The sequence below is a fragment of the Macaca nemestrina genome, chromosome 1, assembly GCF_043159975.1.
Source record: "Macaca nemestrina isolate mMacNem1 chromosome 1, mMacNem.hap1, whole genome shotgun sequence".
Classification (NCBI taxonomy): domain Eukaryota; kingdom Metazoa; phylum Chordata; class Mammalia; order Primates; family Cercopithecidae; genus Macaca; species Macaca nemestrina.
In genome coordinates, this window is record NC_092125.1 from 18,759,639 (window position 1) to 18,780,861 (window position 21,223).

The window sequence follows — 21,223 nt, forward strand, 5'->3', positions numbered from 1 at the left end:
TCCCCAGCCACCTTCAGGCTTGGAGACTAGAGTCAAAACTAAAGGAATGTGTCCAGTTGTTTTACAACTGCAGTGGATGGCATGTTTTCAATACCAATTGACTGGTTGTTCTCAGCATGTTTCAACCCCCTCCCAATCCCCAGGCTTTACCATTTTTTACTTTATTTAACTGCATAAGATATAACATTTTATGCTCAAGGAATGAGGGAATAGAGGTTAGGGGAAAGAGCAGAGAAACCTCAGTCTATTCTCAATTTTTAAGTTTCCAAAGACTCTTCAGTAAACGGAAAGGGTTGTGGCATAGACAAGAGATTTGGAAGAAAGCATGGTGATAAAAAGAAATTGTCTTGCTGGGTGCGGTAAGTCACGACTTTAGTCCCTGCTACTCTGGAGGTTGAGTTAGGATAATTGCTTGAGCCAGGAGTTCAAGTCCAGTCTGGACACAGAGCAAGATCCCCCTTCTCTCTATAAAAAAAATATAATCAGTCAAGACTGGAAAACAATTCCCAGGCAGAGGGAGCATGGAGATTTGGCGGGAAATCCAGAGAAGGCAGCCATCAGAGGTTTCCCTGGAAGTAGGCGTTAATCAAATCCCTAAATCCCAGTGCTGAACCTTGGGAATTAATGAGATTGGTCAAAGATCATTTTATATATACCACAAAACCGCAGTTGTATGAGAACAGTCATAAATGTGAAAGATAGAAATTATATTTAAGATAAAAACATATTTTAAATATATCAAATGATATATTTAATCAAAACAAATGATAAAGCCAGAATAGAGAGAAAATTCTTGAATACTTGTATGGTCAGTTAATAATGACCTTCTAGAGTGTCTACATCCTAATCCCTGGAACCTGTGAATATGACTTTACATGGCAAAAGGAACTTTGTGGACATGATTAAGAATCTTGAGATGGGGGATTATCCTGGATTATCCTCATGGGCCATAAATATGATAATAAGAATCCTTGTAAAAAGGAGACAGAGGAACATTTGACTACAGAAGGGGAGTCAGTGATGTGGTGAGGGAGCAGAGATTGAGTGATGCACTTTAAAGATGGAGGAAGGGGCCACAAGCCAAGGAATGCAGGTGGCCACCAGGAGCTGGAAACAGCAAGGAAATGGATTCTCCCCTAGAGTCTCCAGATGGAACCAGCCCTGCAGACACCTTGATGTTAGTGTAGGGAACCTGATCTGGGACCGGTGACCTCCAGAACTGTAAGGGAGGTGACAATGATGAAACAGAGTAGCTTTGTTCTCCATTCTCAGGTTTACCTTTAGTTCACTCTTGCTTTGATCCTTGGGAAGTCTCTGGAACAAACAGATTTAGGAATGCACATATCTTTATATTTCTTTCTTCCCTCTTTTTTTTTTTTTTTTTTTTTGAGACGGAGTCTCACTCTGTCAACTGGGCTGGAGTGCAGTGGCACAATCTCAGCTCTCTGCAACCTCTGCCTCCCAGGTTTCACTGATTCTCCTGCCTCAGCCTCCCAAGAAGCTGGGATTATAGGTACATGCCACCACGCCCAGCTACTTTTTTGTATTTTTAGTAGAGACGGGTTTCCCCATGTTGGCTAGGCTGGTCTCAAACTCCTGACCTCAAGTGATCTACCCACCTCAGCCTCCCAGAGTGCTGGGATTACAGGCATGAGCCACCGTGCCTGGCTCAATCTTTATATTTCAACACTGATTTATGTTGGTGGAGCAGAGACTTGGGCCTGGGAGTGGGGGGTGGCTGGAAAAGGAGGAGGTCAGAGCTATCCAGTCTTTTGAATATCCCACACTCTACATTTTTGCAAGTTTCTCTTAATGTCACCTGTCTCTGGCCAAAAAGGGGATACTTTAGATGACTTGAGTGGCCTGGAGAATAAACCTGCTTCACCATCTCTTGCAGGCCTGGATGAGTGACCTGAAGGGTGAATGCTATTTGTGCTGAGGTAGAAAAGCTCTGTACGCTTCATGAACAATTCTGCACTGGCAGAATCTTATAAAGTAGTGCAAGGTTAGTCTTTCAACAGGGGCTGGTCTTTCAACAGGGCCATTTTGTGAGTCTCTGCAAACACCTGCTCCTCTTCAACAGCTCCAGAGGGCAGCGCTGCATCTTGCAATAAACATAAATATGTATATTAAATTTCTTTATGTATGTATGTATCTTTATATCTATATTTACATATATAAATATAAAAATGAATATTATTTGGAATACTGATTCGCCCTCTATTTTGTCAAGATAACATTGTTCCCAACTTCATGACGTCAATGTAACATTCTCTTTTTTTTTCTTTTCTGAGACAGGGTGTTGCTCTGTTGTTCAGGCTGGAGTGGTGCCATCGTAGCTCAGTGCAACCTTGACCCTCTGGGCTCAAGTGATCCTCCTGCCTCAATTTCCCAAGTACCTGGGACTGCAGGTGCCACCCTACCTGGCTTTGTTTTTTCTTCTTTTTGTAGAGGAAGGGTCTCAAACTCCCAGGTCCAAGCATTTCTCCTGTCTTGGCCTTCCAAAGTGCTGGTGTGAGCCACTACATCCAGCCACATTCTCTTAATTAACCCTCACAACACCCCTACCCTTTAGATGTTACAATTAAGGTTCAGTAAGGTCCAGTCACTTGCCTAAGGTCATACTTCCAGTATGTGGCCTCCAGCTTTGGTTAAGCAGCCCCAGCAGCACTGGGGGATTTGGCTGGTTCTCCTTGACCAGGAAGACAAAGCCAGAGGATGAAGGCAGAGGCAGACACAGTAGAGTGGAGTTGCTGGGGGGAGTCTGAATTGGTCTTCTTGGGCTAAACGAAGGTTCCTTAGAAAGAGTCCTGTCACCCAGAGGAGGAGGCATCCCACTGGTCCAGAGTGGGCAGGAATCTAAGAGCAGAACTCTCCAAATTGTGGATTGGGAGTGGGCCCTCCTGGGAAATGCTTGGCCAGTAGGGAGCACTGCCTTCTCCATTCTGCAAATGTTGTAGGCTCTCTCCCACCTGATAGCTTTCTGCCTACTTGTCATTCTTCCCCTTAAACAGGGTTCTCAGGAAAAGGCCTGACACGTGCATCCAAACTGCAGAAATTCTGCAAATGGCATGCCGCATTGACCTATGCCCAGAGCTGTTGATTATTATGAGGGCGCAAGTAACCTTAAGAGAAATTAATACATTTTGAGCACCAGCAAAATGACTCCAAGAGTAATGTAAGGGCTGGCTATCATTATTGGACCAGAAATACTTCTGGGAGTTGCTCTTAACAGCGCCCCCTTCATTCTTCCTTCTCATCTGCGAGTGAATGCTATGATGTTTAGGTTTCCTGAAGGAAACATGGTTGACAGTAAACCGTGGGTGGCCTCTGCAGCTTAATTCATCCTGAACAACAATTAATACTAATGGTTTGAAGGATGGATATTTTCTTGGGCAGAGGAAAAAGCTGAAATGGAACATATGAATCAGCCCTTCTACCCTGGGTATAAATTATTAGAGCCAGCAGTTACCCCTCATGTGCAGCCACTGTGATTTAGAGATCGCTGATAGTCCCTAAGTAGGAGTGGGATAGGGAGCAGGTGACAGTCAAAAAACCATAGGTAGCCTCCATTAAGAGCTCAGTTTGGAACTGGACTGCCTATGCTCTTTTCTTTTCTCTTCCTTTTTTGTGACAGGGTCTCTTCGGTTGCCCATTCTGGAGAGCAATGGCGCAATCATTGCTCACTGCAGCCCCGACCTCCTGGACTCAAGCGATCCTCCTACCTTAGTCTTCCAAAGCACTGGGATTACAGGCTTGAGCCACTTTGCCTGATCTGAGCTCTAATTCTAACTCCATTGTCTACTAGTTGAACAACATTGGAAAATTGACTTCACCTCTCTTAAGTGTAAGTGTTGGCATCTACAAAGTGAGGGTCATGAGCATATTGATCTTACAGGGTTTGTTGTGAGGGTTAAACCAGATACTCCATGTAAATCATTGGGCACAGTTTCTGGTACACATAAAGCATACATAAAACTTTACTTTTTTTTTTTTAAAGCAACATCCCACTATGTTGTCTGGGCTGGTTTTGAACTCCTGGCCTCAAGGGATCTTCCTGCATTGGTCTTCCAAAGCCCTGGGATTACAGGCACAAGCCACTGCCTCTGACTAAAGATGATTACTATGTTTATGGACCTCCATTTTTTAGCCTTCAGTAAAGAACCAAATGTTGTTTCTAAAAAATACCCACTACTGGCTGGGCGTGGTGGCTCATGCCTGTAATCCCAGCACTTTGGTGGGGCAGAGGCAGGTGGATCCCCTGAGGTCAGGAGTTCAAGACTAGCCTGGCCAACATGGTGGAAACCCCGTCTCTACAAAAATACAAAAATTAGCTGAGCATGTTGGTGGGTACCTGAAATCCCAGCTACTCGGGAGGCTGAGGCAGGCAAATTGGTTGAATCCAAGAGGCGGAAGTTGCAGTGAGCCCAGATCAAGCCACTGCACTCCAGCCTGGGCAACAGAGTATGACTCTGTCAAAAAGAAAAGAAAGAAAAAAAAAAAACACTACTTAGAATGTTATGAGAAAGAGGTATCTGTGTTGACCTTTTTAGAATAAAGTGAGACATCCTTTTTGTTTAAACCTTGATGAAAATGTCCTAACCTCTGTTAATTAGTAGTGCTGCTTTAGTAATTAGAACAAACATTAGAGAGCAATGTTTTTCTGATAATTGCATTGCTCATTGTAATCAGGGGCATTATTAATCCCAACATTAATGCCTATAAAAACAATTACCGAATTGTTTATCAGTAATAGAGAAATAGTTGGAGGTTACACTAAATTTGATGAAATCCCTAATATGAGTGTTTCTTCTTGTGGTTCTATTCTCTTTCTCCCACCACGAGTGGAGTTGTGTTCCACCTAAGTGATGGCTCAGGTTTGCTACATGCGTTTTGTAGATGTCTAGCCTTTTGATAATGATTTTGTAGGAGCCATTCTTCAGTATTCTCACAGTAAGAAACCTGAGGGATAGATGTGACTTTATACTAAGTCCACAACAATATGTCAGTTCAAACCCCAGTGCTGGTCAGGCGCAGTGGCTCACACCTGTAATCAAATCACTTTGGGAAGCCGAGGTGGGCAGATCACTTGAGGTCAGGAGTTCGAGACCAGCCTGGCAAACTTGGTGAAACCCTGTCTCTATTAAACACACACACACACACACACACACACACACACACACACACACACACACACATTAGTTGGGCGTGGTGGCTCACGCCTGTAATCCCAGCTACTCGGGAGGCTGAGGCAGCAGAATCGCTTGAACCTGGGAGGCGGAGTTTGCAGTGAGTGGAGATCACGCCATGCACTCCAGCCTGGGCAACAGAGCTAGAATCTGTCTCAGAAACGAAACAAAACAAAAAACAACCAACCAACTAAACAAACAAACAAAAACAACCCAGTGTTGACCTTAAGTTGCATTTGTGTCATCCATGGGGTCGTGAATTCATGAGTGCTATGAAAGGCTCCCAGCTAGAAGTATCCCTCTCTGCTTCTTAGAATACCTGGGATCCTACTGCTAAGCACTTTGTTCATTCATGTTAAGCACCAACCTGCAATTTCTCCTTTACAGGCAAATGCACTTTAGGGATGGTACTTGTATCAGATCCCTTTATTTTGTTGGAGAACAAGTAGAGTGGGGTTGGTGTGTTTAAAGTAAGAAGATGTAGCCAAGGGGACAGGGAAGAGACAAAAGACAAACTTACAAAACTGGGAAAGGGGCTTTGGAATCATCACTGACTCACTAAATTATCCCATTTTCTAAGAATAGGAAGATCTATAATAACTTCCAAAATGTTTTTTTTTTCTTCACTCTAAATGTCTCATGATGTTTGCTTGTTGGAAAAAAAATTAATTTCAAACCCTGGGGAAAAAAAGATAGGTTGAAACATTAATCAGAGTTATTTGTGCTGCTTTGCAGGTGTCTAGCTGCCTTAAATTACTTTGTGAAAATGTTAATTATCTAAACAACTTAAAATAGAAAAAAAAAAATCCCATGATAAAAAGCCATTTATCCACCTCCCAACAGTTTCCTTTTTTTTTTTTTTTTTTTTTTTTTTTTTTTTTTTTTTATTGAGACAGGGACTGGGTCTGTCACCCATGCTAGAAGGCTGGAGTGCAGTGGTGAAATCATGGCTCACTGCAATCTTTGTTTCTTGGGTTCGAGCCATCCTCCCACCTCAGACCGCTGAGTAGATGGGACTACAGGCATGCATCACCATGCCTGGCTAATTTTTGTTTTTTGTTTGTCTGTTTGTTTGTTTGTTTGTTTTTTGGTAGAGATGAGGTTTCACCATGTTGCCCAGGCTGGTCTCGAACTCCTGGGCTCAAGCAATCTGCCCATCTCAGCCTCCCAAAGTGCTAGGACTTCAGGCATGAACCACTGTACCCACCTCCATTTTAATGTACTTTAATTCTTCCCCAAGTCCTCACTTCCTTCCTTTGCTGGCACAGATTCCATGCCCATCATTAGGATCAATCTCTCAAACACTCCTGCTCTGTCATACATATGTGTCAAAACCCCACTTTGGCAAAACCCAATCCATTGTCAACCCTATTTCTGAGCCTGACAACTGAATGTAGTTGGAGAGAAACATAACAATGGTGGCCCATTTAACGTTAAATTCTCAACCACAAACCCAGATATGTTTCTCTCTAGTCCATTGATCCTTGAACTCTCCTAGATAACTATTTTGACTATTCCACGCCTTTCCTCAAACTCCTAGCCCAGGGATCCTCAGTTCTGGCTGTACTGTTGAGTCACCCAGAAACCTTATAACACACCAGTGCCCAAGTTCCACCTCCAGAGACTCTAATTTCCTTGGTGTGTCCAGGTGCAGTGGCTCATGCCTATAATCCCATCACTCTGGAAGGCTGAGGCAGGTAGATCACCTGAGGTCAGGAGTTTGAGACCAGCCTGGCCAACATGGTGAAACCCTGTCTCTACTACAAATACAAAAATTAACCAGGTGTGGTGGTGGGCTCCTGTAATCCCAGCTACTTGGGAGGCTGAGGCAGGAGAATCGCTTGAACCCAGGAGGTGGAGTTTGCAGTGAACTGAGATCGTGCCTTTGCATTCCAGCCTGGGTGACAGAGTGAAACTCTGTCTCAAAAATAATAGTAATAATAATAATTTACTTGGCATGCATCAGACCCTGGATATAAGTGTGTTTTTGAAACTCCCCAGGTGATCCTAACATACAGCCAAGAATGGAAGCTAAACTCCTCGCCCTCCCTTCATCAGGTAGATCTCATGACCTGGCTTCCCACTTCACTAGAAAATCAAATCAGTAAGGAAAGAACACCACAGCAGACTTCCACTAAATCAAGGAATGTGCCTGCATGGAGTCTTTACTCCACTGCCTTCTACAAGAAGACAAACCTTCTACTTGTGCATTCCAACTCGCCACCATTCAAGCAATCAAGGATTTTGCTTTGGCAACTGTTCCCTTTCTCTCCAGCATCTCTCCTATCCTTTCTATTGAATTGTTCCCACAATCGTTCAAACATTTGATTTTTTTTTAAAATCCCTCCCTCAACTCATTAGCCCTGTTTGGCACCTCCCCTTTCTTCCTTCCTTTTCAGCAAAACTCCTCAAACTTTATATTGACTCAATACCCCCATTTCTTCTCCCATTCTCAGATCCACTCCAGTCATAGTTTTGTCTGCTCACTGACAAACCCAGCAGTTAATTCTCAGTCCTCTTCCTATATCTCTTAGCAACATTTGACAGTTATTTGAAAGTATTCCTCCTTGAAGTACCTTCTTAGCCACCAGGACTTTACTTTGTCTCAATTTTACAGCCTTCTCAGTCTCCTTGAGTGATTCATCTGCTTCATGTTTAGACACCATGTGCTCTGGGAATCCCCCTCAGACCCATTTCCTCCGTATTTATGCTCCGTCCCTGGTGGTTTCATCCAAGATGTATCTACTGCTGGGTCCGGTGGCTCATGGCTGTAATCCCAGCACTTTGGGAGGCCGAGGTGGGTGGATCATTTGAGGTCAGGAGTTTGAGATCAGCCTGGCCAATATGGTGAAACCCCGTCTTACTAAAAATACAAAACTTAGCCCGGCGTGTTGGCAGGGGCCTGTAATCTCAGCTACTTGGGAGGCTGAGGCAGGAGAACTGCTTGAACCCAGGAGGCAGAGGTTGCAGTGAGCCCAGATCAAGCCACTGCACTCCAGCCTGGGTTACAGAATGAGACTGTCTCAAAACAACAACAACAACAACAACAACAACAACAACAACAACAACAAAGCAAACAAGATGTATCTACTGTCTATCTGCTGATGGCACTCACAATTTTATGTCCAGCCTAGACCTGGATGAACTCCAGATTCCTGTTTTCAACTACCTGCTTTCCAGACCCACTCAGATGTGTTAAACTCTACATGTTGAAAACCAAGCTATTGTTCCTCCTCTTTAATCCTGCTGCTCTTGCAGTAGCCCATGAAAACAACAACAGCAAAGCCAAAACCATGGAGTCCTTCTCAGCTCATCTCTTTCTCTCACCATCCACATTTAATTCTTTCATAAAAGTTGTGGGTTCTACCTTCAAGACATATTCTGATCTGACCAATTCTCATCACTTCCATCACTACCAGTCTGGTCCCAAATACCCTCTTTTATGGCCTGGACTATCGCAATAGTATCTGAACTGGTCTTGCTGATTCCACTTTTCATCCGCTCCAGTGTATTTGCCTCTAAGCAGCTAAAGTGAGGCCCTTAAAATGCAAGTCAGATCTTATTTCTCTGCTCGATGCTCTCCAGTGGCTTCCCATTTTACGCAAAATAAAGTACAAAATATTGCAAGATTTAACATCCAACTCTTCGATTTCATCTGCTACCACTTCCTCTCATCTCTGTCTCAACCACATCTGCCTTCTCATTGCTGACTGACCACAGCTAGTGCGCTCCTGCTTTGGGTGCTTTGCACTTGTTTCTCATCCTTGAATGAACATGGTTTGCTTCTTTAATCCATTCAAGGTTCTGCTCAAATGTCACCTTATCAGAGCAACTTCTCCCGACCAATTTATACAAGCTTGTGCACACACACACACACACACACACACACACACTCCACCACAATCACAACCACCATCAGTCTCTGTCCCTCTGCTTTTTATCTCTTGTCAACAACAGGTATATACATACTTCCTGGGTTGTTTATTTTTTGTCTCATCTCTCCCCACCAACAATTTGAATGTAAGTGCTATAAAAACAGGGTCTTTGTTCTCTTTCTCTGATTTATTTCCAGTGCCTAGAAGGGAGCCTGGCACATAATAGGACTCAATACATATTTGTTGAATTAGTGAGTGAATGAGTGAATGAATCAATCAATCAATGAAAAAGTCAGATCATCTCAATCTGAACACAAGGGAATTTTCTCTAGAGTTTCCCAGAGAATTGTCCTGTTTCCTTCTTTCTGCCTCTCTGTGTTGGCTCCTAGACAAATTTACTACATAAAAGCATTGTGAGAGAGGTTGGACCCTTAGGTCCCTGAGTTAGATATGACCCCAAATGTCACACTGTGCCATGCATATTCTCCTCTGACCTCCTCCCCAACATGTGGGCCACCATCCAGCAGCTGCACTCTTTCTCCCCCTACCCTCTCTCAGCCCCAGGAGCTTCTCCTTAGCTGTAGCCCCCTCCTTTTGGGTGATGAAGGCAACGTGGGGAGAAGCAGCAGTTCCACTGACTCCATCTCTGCCTTCTCCATCCATAGTGACCGGCAACATGCAAACTTCCCAAGCCTCATCTGGCCTGTGCAGTCTGGAGCTGGCCAGGGCACTCTCTGCCACATTAGCATTCATGTTCTTTTCTGCGTCCTGCCACAGCTTGACTATTTGCAAAATTAAGACTTGTAAAACTACCAAGGAAAAATATATACTGTATCCTATGGCTTCTAAGATGCCCTCTTCCTTTTTTTCACATTTCACATCTCTAACATCAGGAATGTCTTATAATTGGTGCTGGGCAAGTGAAAATCCCTGTGCAGTTAACAGAGTCTGAGTCTATGCCAACTTCACTGCTATTCCTAGGGCATGCCTGACCTCATATACCCACAGGCCTTCTGAGAACCACTGGAAGAAGGAAATTGAATCTAGTTATTGTATGAAAACCTTGGATTAGGTAAAACAAAACAAAACAAACAAAACACCAGCATCAAGATCTTATTTCTCTGCTCTATACTCTGCAGTGGCTCCCCATATCACTCCAAATAAAATCCGAAATCTTGCAAGATTTAACACCCACCCAACTTCCTCTTTGATTTCATATGCTACCACTTCTCTCTCAGCTCTGTCATCTGCCTCCTCAGTGCTGACTGACCACAGCTAGCATGCTCTTGCTTGGGGGACACACAGAATGGGAGGCCAGTAGCTTGGATGAGTTAAGAGTACTTGCATAAGAAATGCAGCATACCAAATGCTCTGAGTGACTTGGAGGAGCATATTGTGGAGAAAACCTGGGCATTGACAGCTCTGAGTTAGAAAGTAAACAAGGGTAGTGAGATTCTGAATGTGAAATTCGGAAAACTTTAACCAATTAACTTATATTTTATCTGTATGCATGCAATAAAGTGATACATAATAAAAATCTGTCCAAAAATTATTATCAAATAGCTTTTTCAATAAGTTTAAATTATAATCAGAACAGAAAAGAAACCATTGTATCATAGTTTCCTATGGCAGCACTTTTTCCTTTTTGGTGATACATAAAGCAATGGTTCACTGTACCATGAAAGGAGGTTTAGACTTAATGAAATATGGTGATTAGCCCTAGTTACATAAAAGCATGAACCATTGGTTTAACAAAACCTAAGGAATCTACTACACAAATGAATGGCTTTTTACTACCTTGAGCTGTTTGGGAAAACCATAAAACCAAAAGGTCAATATTAATCTAAAATTATTTAATTATATTTTATAATTAAATTATTTGGAAGATGTTTTCAAATGACTCAAAGTTAAAAGATCTCAGTATGATATCAATTCTATAATTACTCTCAGAAATGATGCTACTAATAAAAGTTAATGATGTAGAATCAAAATGGTAATTATCAAATAGGAGGATGCCAGCCAGAGGAGAAAGTTTTTTGTTTTCCAATTGTTTTGTCCCCTCACTCCTTCTCTTACCACAGTGAGAAGCAGTCATCTGTTTTCAAAGGTTGGAATGTTTTTACTTTTCTTGTTTGGAAACACTGGCTTAAACACATGTACGTACTATATAATACTTCACTGTAAGTTGAAATATTCATCTAATTTTTATTGGACAAGTTTTGAAGTAACAATTTGATTTCTCAGTGTTTCCTTTGTGACCATATAATCCTCTCCTCAGTGTTGCATGCAATGTGAGCTACAAGCATTTGTGAGCCTAGGAAGCACAAGGTCTCAAGGTTTCCCGGGGATTAGTACTATACAAATGCAAATTAGGGACACTGGAAGACTCTGTCCATCCTTGTCACTGCTGTTGTTTTGTTCCCTGGTTCCTTACGGGTAGCAAAGCAATTCATTGTTTTTGAAACACATACCTTAGCTGTTGACTTTTTCATTGGCTAACTGGAGAAGAAAAGAAGGAACTCTTTCCTACAGATTTTAACTCTCTGAATCCCATTCAATTATTTTTTCCATTCAACTATTTTAAATAGATAACATGAAATCTTGCAGGAGCCTCACACGATTCCTAATTGTAGAATTTGAACTTGAGCTATGGAGTCTTATTCTTCTTCTTGCATCTCCAATCTATGCTTTACTATCACCCTTTTTGATAAGTCGGATTACCTGTACCCTCTTCAACATCTTTCAGCTGGTTAGCACAGTATATAGGTATGTTGGAAACCAGATATTTTCTGTGGCTTAATTCTTCCAAGGGAGTCGAAATGCTTTGCAAGCACTTCCACATTTTTCAGCCAATCCACATAGTAAGGAATATTCCATGAATCTTTTCCTTTTTATATATTTTCTATTAGTCATGATCATGAATCCATGCCTGTGCAGAGCCCCTGATTTGGAAGGAGGAACCACGGGGGCTGGGGAGGGGAGGGGATGAGTGAAGGTTCCTGCTCGACCCTAGAACTGACCCCACTTGGCAAAATGGTCCTTCACTCTTTATGCATTCTTAGAAATCGCAACATGCCTTCCCGTTTCATGTAACGACAATTTAGTTAATGCCCAGTAGGATTTGTAAGCCCTTCACATCTCTGAGGATTTATTTTATTTCAGAGTGAAAGTGACTTTATGGCCCATTTACCATTAGTGTGACTTATTGCATTATTCGAAGAGGGTGGAGGGGAGCAAGAAGACAAGGCAGTCTCCCTTAAGTGTATCGCCATCAACAGGATGACCACCACACATTCCTGCCCAAGGAGGAGGGGCGGATGCAACCTTTCTGTGCTATTGTTTATGAGAGCACTGAAGCCTGGGTGATCATGCAATATTTTACCAGATGAGTGTTTCAAGTGTGTGTGTGAAGGAGATGTTAAAATAGAGATGTGAGGGTAATCAAGAATTGGAAGTAATGGATATTTTGAGTTCAAAAGATGCCACACGTCAACGATGATGAGGAATGACTAGCTACTTAACTCCAGTGCTGGCACCCTTAAATTACAGGGATACTGAAGCGAGACGGAGTTAGCATCTGACCGGCGGCCAGCAGTGGACCGGCGAGGCGGGCTCCTAATTAAAGCTAGATTCCCAGAAGCTGGACAGCCCCTGTATTTATGGGAGCATGCGGTGCAGCTGGCGGTGACCCCCTGGAAGCCTCGATCAGCCGCCGCGGGAGTAGTGACCTCGGGCCCGCCGCCTACCTGGAGCGTTTCGGCGGCGCCTGGTTCAGAACCACCGGGGCGGACAGCTCCCTGGAGCCGCACGCGGACTGCGTAAGCGGACCGTGAGCGGGGTGGGTCAGCGCTTTGTCAGCGGACCCGGACCGCTGGAAGCACCCGGGGCGCCCTCCCCTCCTGTTCCCCGGTCCCGCCCTTCCCACCCCGCGCTGCGCGTGGCGGTCCCGGGCTGCGCGTCCTTGCAGGAGGAGACCGGCCCTGCCGCCGGCGGCCCTCCCCCTTCCCGCGAGCCCCAGCTGCGCGCCCCGCCCCGCCCCGCCGAGGAGGGTGGGGGCGTTCCCCGCGCCGGGCCCGCCCAGCTCCCCAGCGGCCGTCCGGGCCCGGCTCCCCATTGGCCGGCGGGCGGGAGGTGCGAGGGGGCGGGGCCCGCCTCCGGCGGCTCGCGCCCGGGAAGGTCGGCAGCCCAGCGCCGGAGGCCGTGGGGAGGGCGCGCAGGGACGCGGCAGGCGCCGAGGAGACGCAGCCGCGGCGGTGGCGGTAGCGGCGGCGCCTGGTCTCGGCCGCAGCCTTTGCGTCCCGCCCTCGCTGGGTAGCCCCTGCCACCCCCGCGCGCGGCTCGTCTCCCGCTGCGGCCCGCAGCCTGCGGCGCCCGAGCTCCGAGGGCGCTTTCCCGGGCGCTGGGCCCGAGGCGGCCAAGACGGCGGGCCGGCCGGGCACGGGGCGGCGGGCGCTCTGCTGCGGGCTGCGCTGGTGGGGGGCGGCGGGCCGCGGCGCGGGCCCGGGGCCCGGCGCGTGCGGCTGGGAGGCACTGTGGGGGTCGGGCGCGCGGGCGGCGGCCGGGGCCATGGCCGAGGGCGGCGGGGGCGCGCGGAGGAGGGCGCCGGCGCTGCTCGAGGCTGCCCGCGCGCGCTACGAGAGCCTGCACATCTCGGACGACGTGTTCGGCGAGTCCGGCCCGGACAGCGGCGGGAACCCCTTCTACAGCACCTCGGCCGCCTCGCGCTCCTCCTCGGCCGCCTCCTCGGACGAGGAGCGGGAGCCCCCTGGACCCGCAGGGGCCGCCCCACCGCCTCCCCGCGCCCCGGACGCGCAGGAGCCGGAGGAGGACGAGGCCGGCGCGGGCTGGAGCGCCGCGCTGCGGGACCGTCCGCCCCCGCGCTTCGAGGACACCGGCGGTAAGGGGCGGCCCGCGGGTGGGTGTCGGGGGCGGTGCTGGAACCCGGCGCGGGGGAGGCGTGGGTGCTGGGGCGGGCGAGTCCAGACGCTCCGTGGGCTGGCTTGTGGGTGTCTCTCCGGAAACAAATGAGTCTGCAGGAGTGGGGATCGGTCTGACTGCGCCTGGGGGCTTCGAACCCTTGGGTAGAGAGGGTGAGGCGGAGGCCGTGGTCAGCTCTTTTCCAGTGACAAGGTCGTCGGGTACCTTTTCCTTCACTTCCTGGGAGCACCCCAGCCCCTGCACGGGAAGCCTGTCACACCTGTGGGTCGGACTTTAGGGGTGGATTGAAGTTAGGCTTTCCTAGTTGAGGGGGCTTTTCTGAAAGCCCGGCGTGGCTGGTGGAGGCAGGTGGAGTCGTTTTTTCACTAACAGCCCAAGAGCGAGCCTTACGGCAGGTGACGGGGGCGAGGCAGGTTGCAGATGGCCCAGTGAGAGTTGAGGGAGAGGCCACCCGCGGTGTAGTTTTCTCCTTAATCGGAGAAACTTTCCCTGTCCGCGCTATTCCAGATCTCTTGTTAAGAATGGGGAGGAGTGAAGGAACCGATTGGGCAGCATTAAGGTGTTTGCTTTTCCGCCAGAAGGTGCTTTCAGGTGTGTCCTGCTTACCACTGTGGTCACAGACAAGCCCCGAATACCTGGAGAAGGTGGCTGGGGTGCTGGAAGCTGCTGCGGCTGCCCCACTCCTCTTCACTCTCTGTTTTTGTGGGAGTTGGCTGTTGAAATATCACCACTTCCTCTGCAGAAGCTCCGCAGCCTCTGCCTTCTTTGAAAGCTGCAGACCAGCTGCCCTCTCATGCTGGTGTTTCTTGTTCCACGGCCTTCTGTAGCAGGCCCGTGCTCCTGCATGCTGTGTTCTTCCGTAGAAGTGCGCGCAACCGGTGTTGATGAGCCAGGGAGTGGCCGCGGTGGGCATGATGCGGCTTTTCCTGTGGCCTTCTCTGATTATTGTCCAACCGGTCAGGAACACGGCACGGCACATGGGAAGGCAGGCCCAAGGGACCTCCAGCTGGTGCCTGGACTTGGATCTGGACATCATGCTGCAGCCTGCTGGGAGGCCGATAGGGTTAGCTGGACTCTCTCAGTAGGGAGTGGTCTGCAGACCTCTGGCAGGCTGCGGTGTGGATGCGTGGAGCTAAAGCTGGGCTTGCAAAGTCACAGTTAGCTGTGCATTGCTTTGGGGGTGGGTACATTTTAAAGCATATGCATTTGGGCTGTAGTTAAGAGCTTGGGAATTTTCAAAATCATTGACTCTGTATAGTCCTTTTATACTGTCCTGTATTTTCCAGGATGTCATTAAGACCTCCTGGCCCTAGACAGCTGTTTTCGGTATTGGCTCTTTAAGAATTGTACCAGTCCACAGACCTGGTTTGGCAGACTTTATGCCGTGAGCATCTGTGATCTAATTTCGATCCTGGAAACATTTGAGATACAGGTCCACCTGGGACTGCACAGCAAGTCTCTCCGTGTCTCAGGGCAAAATAGAGAACTTGTACTAGGTCAAGCCTAGTTATGAGTAAGAATCCTGAATGTGCTGATTTGAGAAGGGTGGGCACACTGAAATAAATTTTAAATCCATTTTATATTTCTTAGTAACCTTGAAATGGGAGAAATTCTGCAGCAGAGCCATTTAATCCAGCCACCGCAGCACTTACGGTCATGAAGAGCAGGATCGTGTGTCATTTAGCATTAGGTTCAAACTCTGCTTCCTGCAGATGCCCACTGAGTTCACACCTGTACCAAAGAATCAGTCAGGCCCTTTAACCAAAGACATTAGTGGTTATTGCTGGTATTTTTACCCAGTTTTGTTTTCCTGCCCTGTGTGGGAGCTTGCCTTTTAAGTCCACATCTGATTTAGAATTTCCTCTTTGCAGATTTCACCCTGAGGGAAATTTGGAGTGGTGAGGAATGGAGGGATGAGGTTGATGGCCTGTTAAAACTTGAATTTGGATTTCCCCAAAACAATGGAATATGATTTATGGGGGCTGAAAATAGATGCAGAAGCGTGGGTTTGGTCAGAGAAAATCCTTGCGCCTACCAGTGTGGAGGGAGATGGATGTGTTTATTAAGAGGCTGAGAGCTGCACCCCAGCCACTCTGAGAGCAAAGAGGATCAGCCTGCTGGGGTTTGCCAGAGCACAGTATCTAAAACGCTCCGACAAGCGTGCGCTCCTCACTTGCAAAGAATGCAGCCTGGATCTCTCTTCCATCTTTGTTCCCCCGTTTATTAACAAATCTCACTGGATGGGTAGAGTGGGGTGGGGAGGAAAGCAAGCAGGTGGCATTTCTATCTCTAATCAGGCTTTATAATGGAAAATTTTTAATCCAAATTGCTCTTGCTGCTGGAATCAGATGAGGAAAAAACAAAATTCGAGATCTGATAGAGGCTTCCTGCCTTGCTCCTACTGTAAAAACAGGTATATGTGTATGTACATAAATGTGTATTTTATGGAAATGTGCAGGTATGTAAATGTGTGCATGTAACTGGGTATTGTATGCAAATGTGTATTGCTTGTGCTAGGTTTTTGGGTTTTTTTTTAATCGGAAGGATGACCTAGAAACCTTTGCAGAGTGGCTGTGCATGAGGGAGGTAGACACTGGGGACCATTATGAGTTGTAGTGGGAGCTGCCACATCCCCCCACACCCACCATAAGGGGAGTGCACAGGGTAGGAGACACTTGGTGCCCAGCTGAGAGGAGGAGGGGAAGGAAGGGAGCAGTGCTAGTTCCTGCGCCAGCCCTAAAAGCACCATTTCTGTAGTTCAGGTTGGAAATCCTAGCCATTCTTCAGGCTGTTCTTGTCTTCCCAGCCCTTTCCTTCTATTTTTCAGTGTATTTAGCTTCCTGGATCAGCCTCTCCAGAAGTGCAGCCAGTAGTTATGGGTGGAGAGGGCCCTTGCTCACTCCTCTTGTCTCCTCTCTCACCTCACTTAGGTTCTGGTTGTGCATTGAGGTGTGGATCCTCTCGGGATGACTTAAATGCACACGCTGTTCCTGCCAGGCTAGCTGTTGGGCTCTTAACCCCTGTGGAGATGCATGATCTGCCTGGGAGCTGAAATGCCTACTGGGAGTGCAGAGCCTAGGACCTTCTCTTAACCAGACTTGCAGCATATATCCCCCCAAAATAGCCCCCTCAAGCTGTCAGCCTGCCTGCCCACTGTGCAAATAACCAACACAGCATGTGAGCTCACTCTTTGGAAACAGAATGAAATTCAGGCCCGGCTGCTTTTTGAGCCTCTGCCCTTTTGGTTTCTTATTCTGAGCAGTCTTGTGATTCGTTTCTCGGAGGAGGCAGAGGAACAGACAAGATTTCACAGATGCTCCAGGGCTTCCGTCTGGTTTGTCAGTCCTTTGTCCTGGCTGGCCGGGATCTGAGCTGCTCGCTCTTTCTATTAGAGGTTGGACTTCATAGAAGGGGGGTGGGGGAGAGAGGGAGAGAGAGAGAGAGAGATAGAGAGAGAGAGAGAGAGAGAGAGAGAGAGAGAGTGTGTGTGTGTGTGTGTGTGTGTGTGTGTGTGTGTGTGTTCTCCCCCCATTTACCATATCAGCAACCCTCTAATCATTCAGTGGGGAGGTATGACCTTGAGCAGCTGGAGAGAAACATAAGGCATTGGAAATTAACATTGTTGAATGTTTTATCTTTAGAGTTTGTTGTTGGTTTAGAGCCTTTTTAACAAACAAGAAAAGAAAAATCTTTCTCTCAAAACCAGAAATAAACTGAGACCCTTGACTCCAAAGGGGTTTGTGAACTCAGAGACCTGGAACCCTTTCTATGGGGTTAAGTGTTAAGAAGCTGCTCCTACCTTTAGCCCTGTACAGGATTCTGTGGCTCCAGGAGGAACTTTGAATCTTGGTGAGCTGCAAGATAATCTTAGGCAAAGCTACATAGTAATCAAGTGCAAGACTGGGTCTCATCTTGCAGTAGCTGCGCAGAAATCAGAGAAGGGAGCTTCCTGGGAGAGCTGTTTTGCTCTTTTCCCAGGAGTCTGTTCAGGTAGGGGGTGAAACTGGAGCTGCTACTGCTAACCCTCAGTTCTCATTTGTAACTTGTGTTTTCATGCATTATTATCAAACTATCTTCACAAGGACTCTGTGGCCGAGAAGTTGCCACTGCCATGTGACTGGGAAAGGAAGTTGCTGCCTCCACTTTCCTGGGGGTGATGAGATTACTGGGTTAAGTGATCACCATCTAACTAGTCAGACTCAATAAATCAGGGAATGTAGTGCCTTTTATTTCTTTTACTAGAACTTTTTTCAGTAAAAAATATTTTTATAGTTATATATGAATTGCTTTTAGTTTTGGGGGGAAGGGGATACAGTTCTATGAGTTTTAACTCATGATTTGTGTAATCCATACCACAACCAGGATACAGAAGAGTAGAATCTTGCCAGGGTGTTGGTGGTATAGTGGTTGGCATAGCTACTTTCCAGAAGAGGAGAATCTAGATTCTTCTCTAGCTCCCTGTTTAATCCTTGCTGCCCTGAGTTGTCCTAGGGAGTACTCACAGCTGTTTTTCAGGAGGTGGGGCTTTGAATACTGCAGTAGCAGCTCCAGTTTCACCCCCTACATGAACAGACTCCTGGGAAAAGAGCAAAACAGCTCTCCCAGGAAGCTCCCTTCTCTGATTTCTGCGCAGCTACTGCAAGATGACACCCAGTCTTGCACTTGATTACTATGTAGCTTTGCCTAAGATTATCTTGCAGCTCACCAAGATTCAAAGTTCCTCCTGGAGCCACAGAATCCTGTACAGAGCTAAAGGTAGGAGCAGCTTCTTATACTTAACCCCATAGAAAGGGTTCCAGGTCTCTGAGTTCACAAACCCCTTTGAATACTCTGGAACAGGTGGTGAGGTCTAACCCAGTTTTAGACTCTAAAACTCACTTTTTAGACTTCTTTTTAGAGGCACGGTCTCACTATGTTGCCCAGGCTGGACTCAGACTCCTGGGTCCAAGTGATCCTCCCGCTTCAGCTTCCTGATGAGCTGGGACTGAAGGCGCATACCTTGTTACACCTTTGTTTTTAAGGACTGTGATTGTACATTATTTTCTTATTAACAAGTTACATATATTCATTTTAGAAAATGAATAAGGAAAAGGATAAAAATTGTGTTACTCCATTTTCATGCTGCTGATGAAGGCATACCCAAGACTGGGTAATTTACAAAAGAAAGAGGTTTATTGGACTTATTCCGCATGGCTGGGGAGGCCTCACAATCATGGTGGAAGGTAAGAAGGAGCAAGTCACATCTTACATGGATGGCGGCAGGCAAAGAGAGAATTTACCAGCAGGAGAAATACCAGATGCTTATAAAACCATCAGATCTCGTGAGCATTCACTCACTATCATGAGAACAGTATGGGGGGAACTGCCCCCATGATTCAATTATCTCCACCTGGCCCCGCCCTTGACATGTGGGTTTTATTACAATTCAAGTGAGATTTGGGTGGGGACAGAGAGCCAAACCACATCAAAAATTGTAAAAATCAAATTATCTTCCTTTTCCCGGAGATAATCGTAGTTGACATACTGAATATGTGCTTCATATATCTTACATGTTGTTGAGGGACCGGATTTTTCATTGTAACTAATATATTGTGAACATTTCCCATTTAAATTTTAGAACAATATTTTCATTGACTCTGTAATACTCTAGGGTTTGCTTTTGTTAGGACTGAGCTTATTACCCTACTTCTCTCTCCTCTTTTTTTGCTGTTAAATTAGTGCTGTGGTGAACATTGTTGAGACTTAAGTTTGTTTTTTTGTTTGTTTGTTTTTGAGATGGAGTTTTGCTCGTTTTGCCCAGGCTGGAATGCAATGGCACGATCTTGGTGCACTGCAACCTTTGCCTCCTGGATTCAAGTGATTCTCCTGCCTCAGCCTCCCGAGTAGCTGGGATTATAGGCACACCACGCCCGGCTAATTTTTGTATTTTTAGTAGGGATGGGGTTTCACCATGTTGGCCAGGCTGGTCTCGAACTCCTGACCTCAGGTGATCCACCTACCTTGGCCTCCCAAAGTGCTGGGATTACTGGTGTGATCAACCATGCCTAGCCTGATGCTTAAGCTTATATACCCATCCTCAATTTACTCCTTAGCATCAAATGATAAAGCAATATTGAGGTAAGGATTTTGCACATTTTAAAGGCTTTTGATATCTTTTGTGAAAGAGTCTTCCAGAAATGTACCTTTTTATGCCCCTGCCAGCAGTACCCCAGAGAGTCCATTAGAACATCCTGTTTATAAGGCAGCAAACCAATATGTGATGCCCACCAGTAAGATGGCTCTTAGAGGAGTATTTTGTTTTATTTTAATTTGTATTTACTTTTCACCTTTTATTTTAGACTCAGGGGATACATGTCCAGGTTTGTTATAAAGGTATATTGCGTGATGCTGAGGTTTGGAGACTGATTGAGCCTGTCACCCCTGTGGTGAGCAGAGTACCTAATGGGTAGTTTTTCACACCTTGCTCCCCTCCCTCTCTCCTTTAGGAGTCCCCAGTATCTATTTTTGCCATCTTTATGTCCATGTGTACCCAATGTTTAACTCCCATTTCTAAGAGACAACATGCAGTGTTTGGTTTTCTAGTCCTGCATTAGTTCACTGAGGATAATGGCCTCCAGCTGCACCCGTGTCACTGCAGAGGACATGATTTCCTTCTTTTTTATAACTGCGTGGTATTCCATGGTGTGTGTGCACCGTATTTATCCAGTCCACCATCAGTGGTCACCTGGGTTGATTCTACATCTTTGCTATTGTCAATAGCACTGTAATGAACATACGGGTGCATGTGTCTCTTTGGTAGAACAATTTATTTTCCTTTGAGTATATACCCAGTAATGGGATGGCTGGGTCAAATTGTTCAACTATCAGTTCTTTGAGAAATCTCCAGAGTTGCACTAATTTGCATTCCCACCAACAGTGGAATGATTAAGTGTTCTAGGGAATTACTTTATATAATGAAGCTTGTGTGTGTCATAGCACACATAGATTGCATGAGACATTCGTGCACAGCACAGTGCATTTTTACATGGGTATACCTATGTCACTACCACCCAGATCAAGGTAAAGAGTGTTCCTAGTTCCAGATGCAGTAGCTCATGCCTAGCCTGTAATCTCAACCAGCTGGGAGCTGACGTGGGAGAATTGTTTGAGACCAAGAGTTTGAGACCAGCTTGGGAAACACAGAGAGAGCTCGCCTTCCCTAAAAAATATTCGGAAACATTA

At 46.3% G+C, this 21,223-nt stretch overlaps 1 protein-coding gene across 2 annotated transcripts in view; it reads left to right on the plus strand.

The window, feature by feature from the left end:
- The first annotated feature begins 13,615 nt into the window (after positions 1 to 13,615).
- The window catches only part of LOC105499153 (piggyBac transposable element derived 5), a 104,666-nt gene continuing 97,058 nt past the window's right edge, over positions 13,616 to 21,223 (plus strand). Inside the window, exon 1 of one of the 2 annotated variants that reach the window (XM_011771625.2) lies at positions 13,616 to 13,961. In XM_011771625.2, coding sequence (XP_011769927.1) covers positions 13,631 to 13,961 — 331 coding nt within the window. In that variant the 5' untranslated portion in view covers positions 13,616 to 13,630. Of the gene's footprint in view, positions 13,962 to 17,567; positions 18,758 to 21,223 lie in introns of those variants that run through there. The other variant, XM_011771626.2, reaches the window with a different exon arrangement.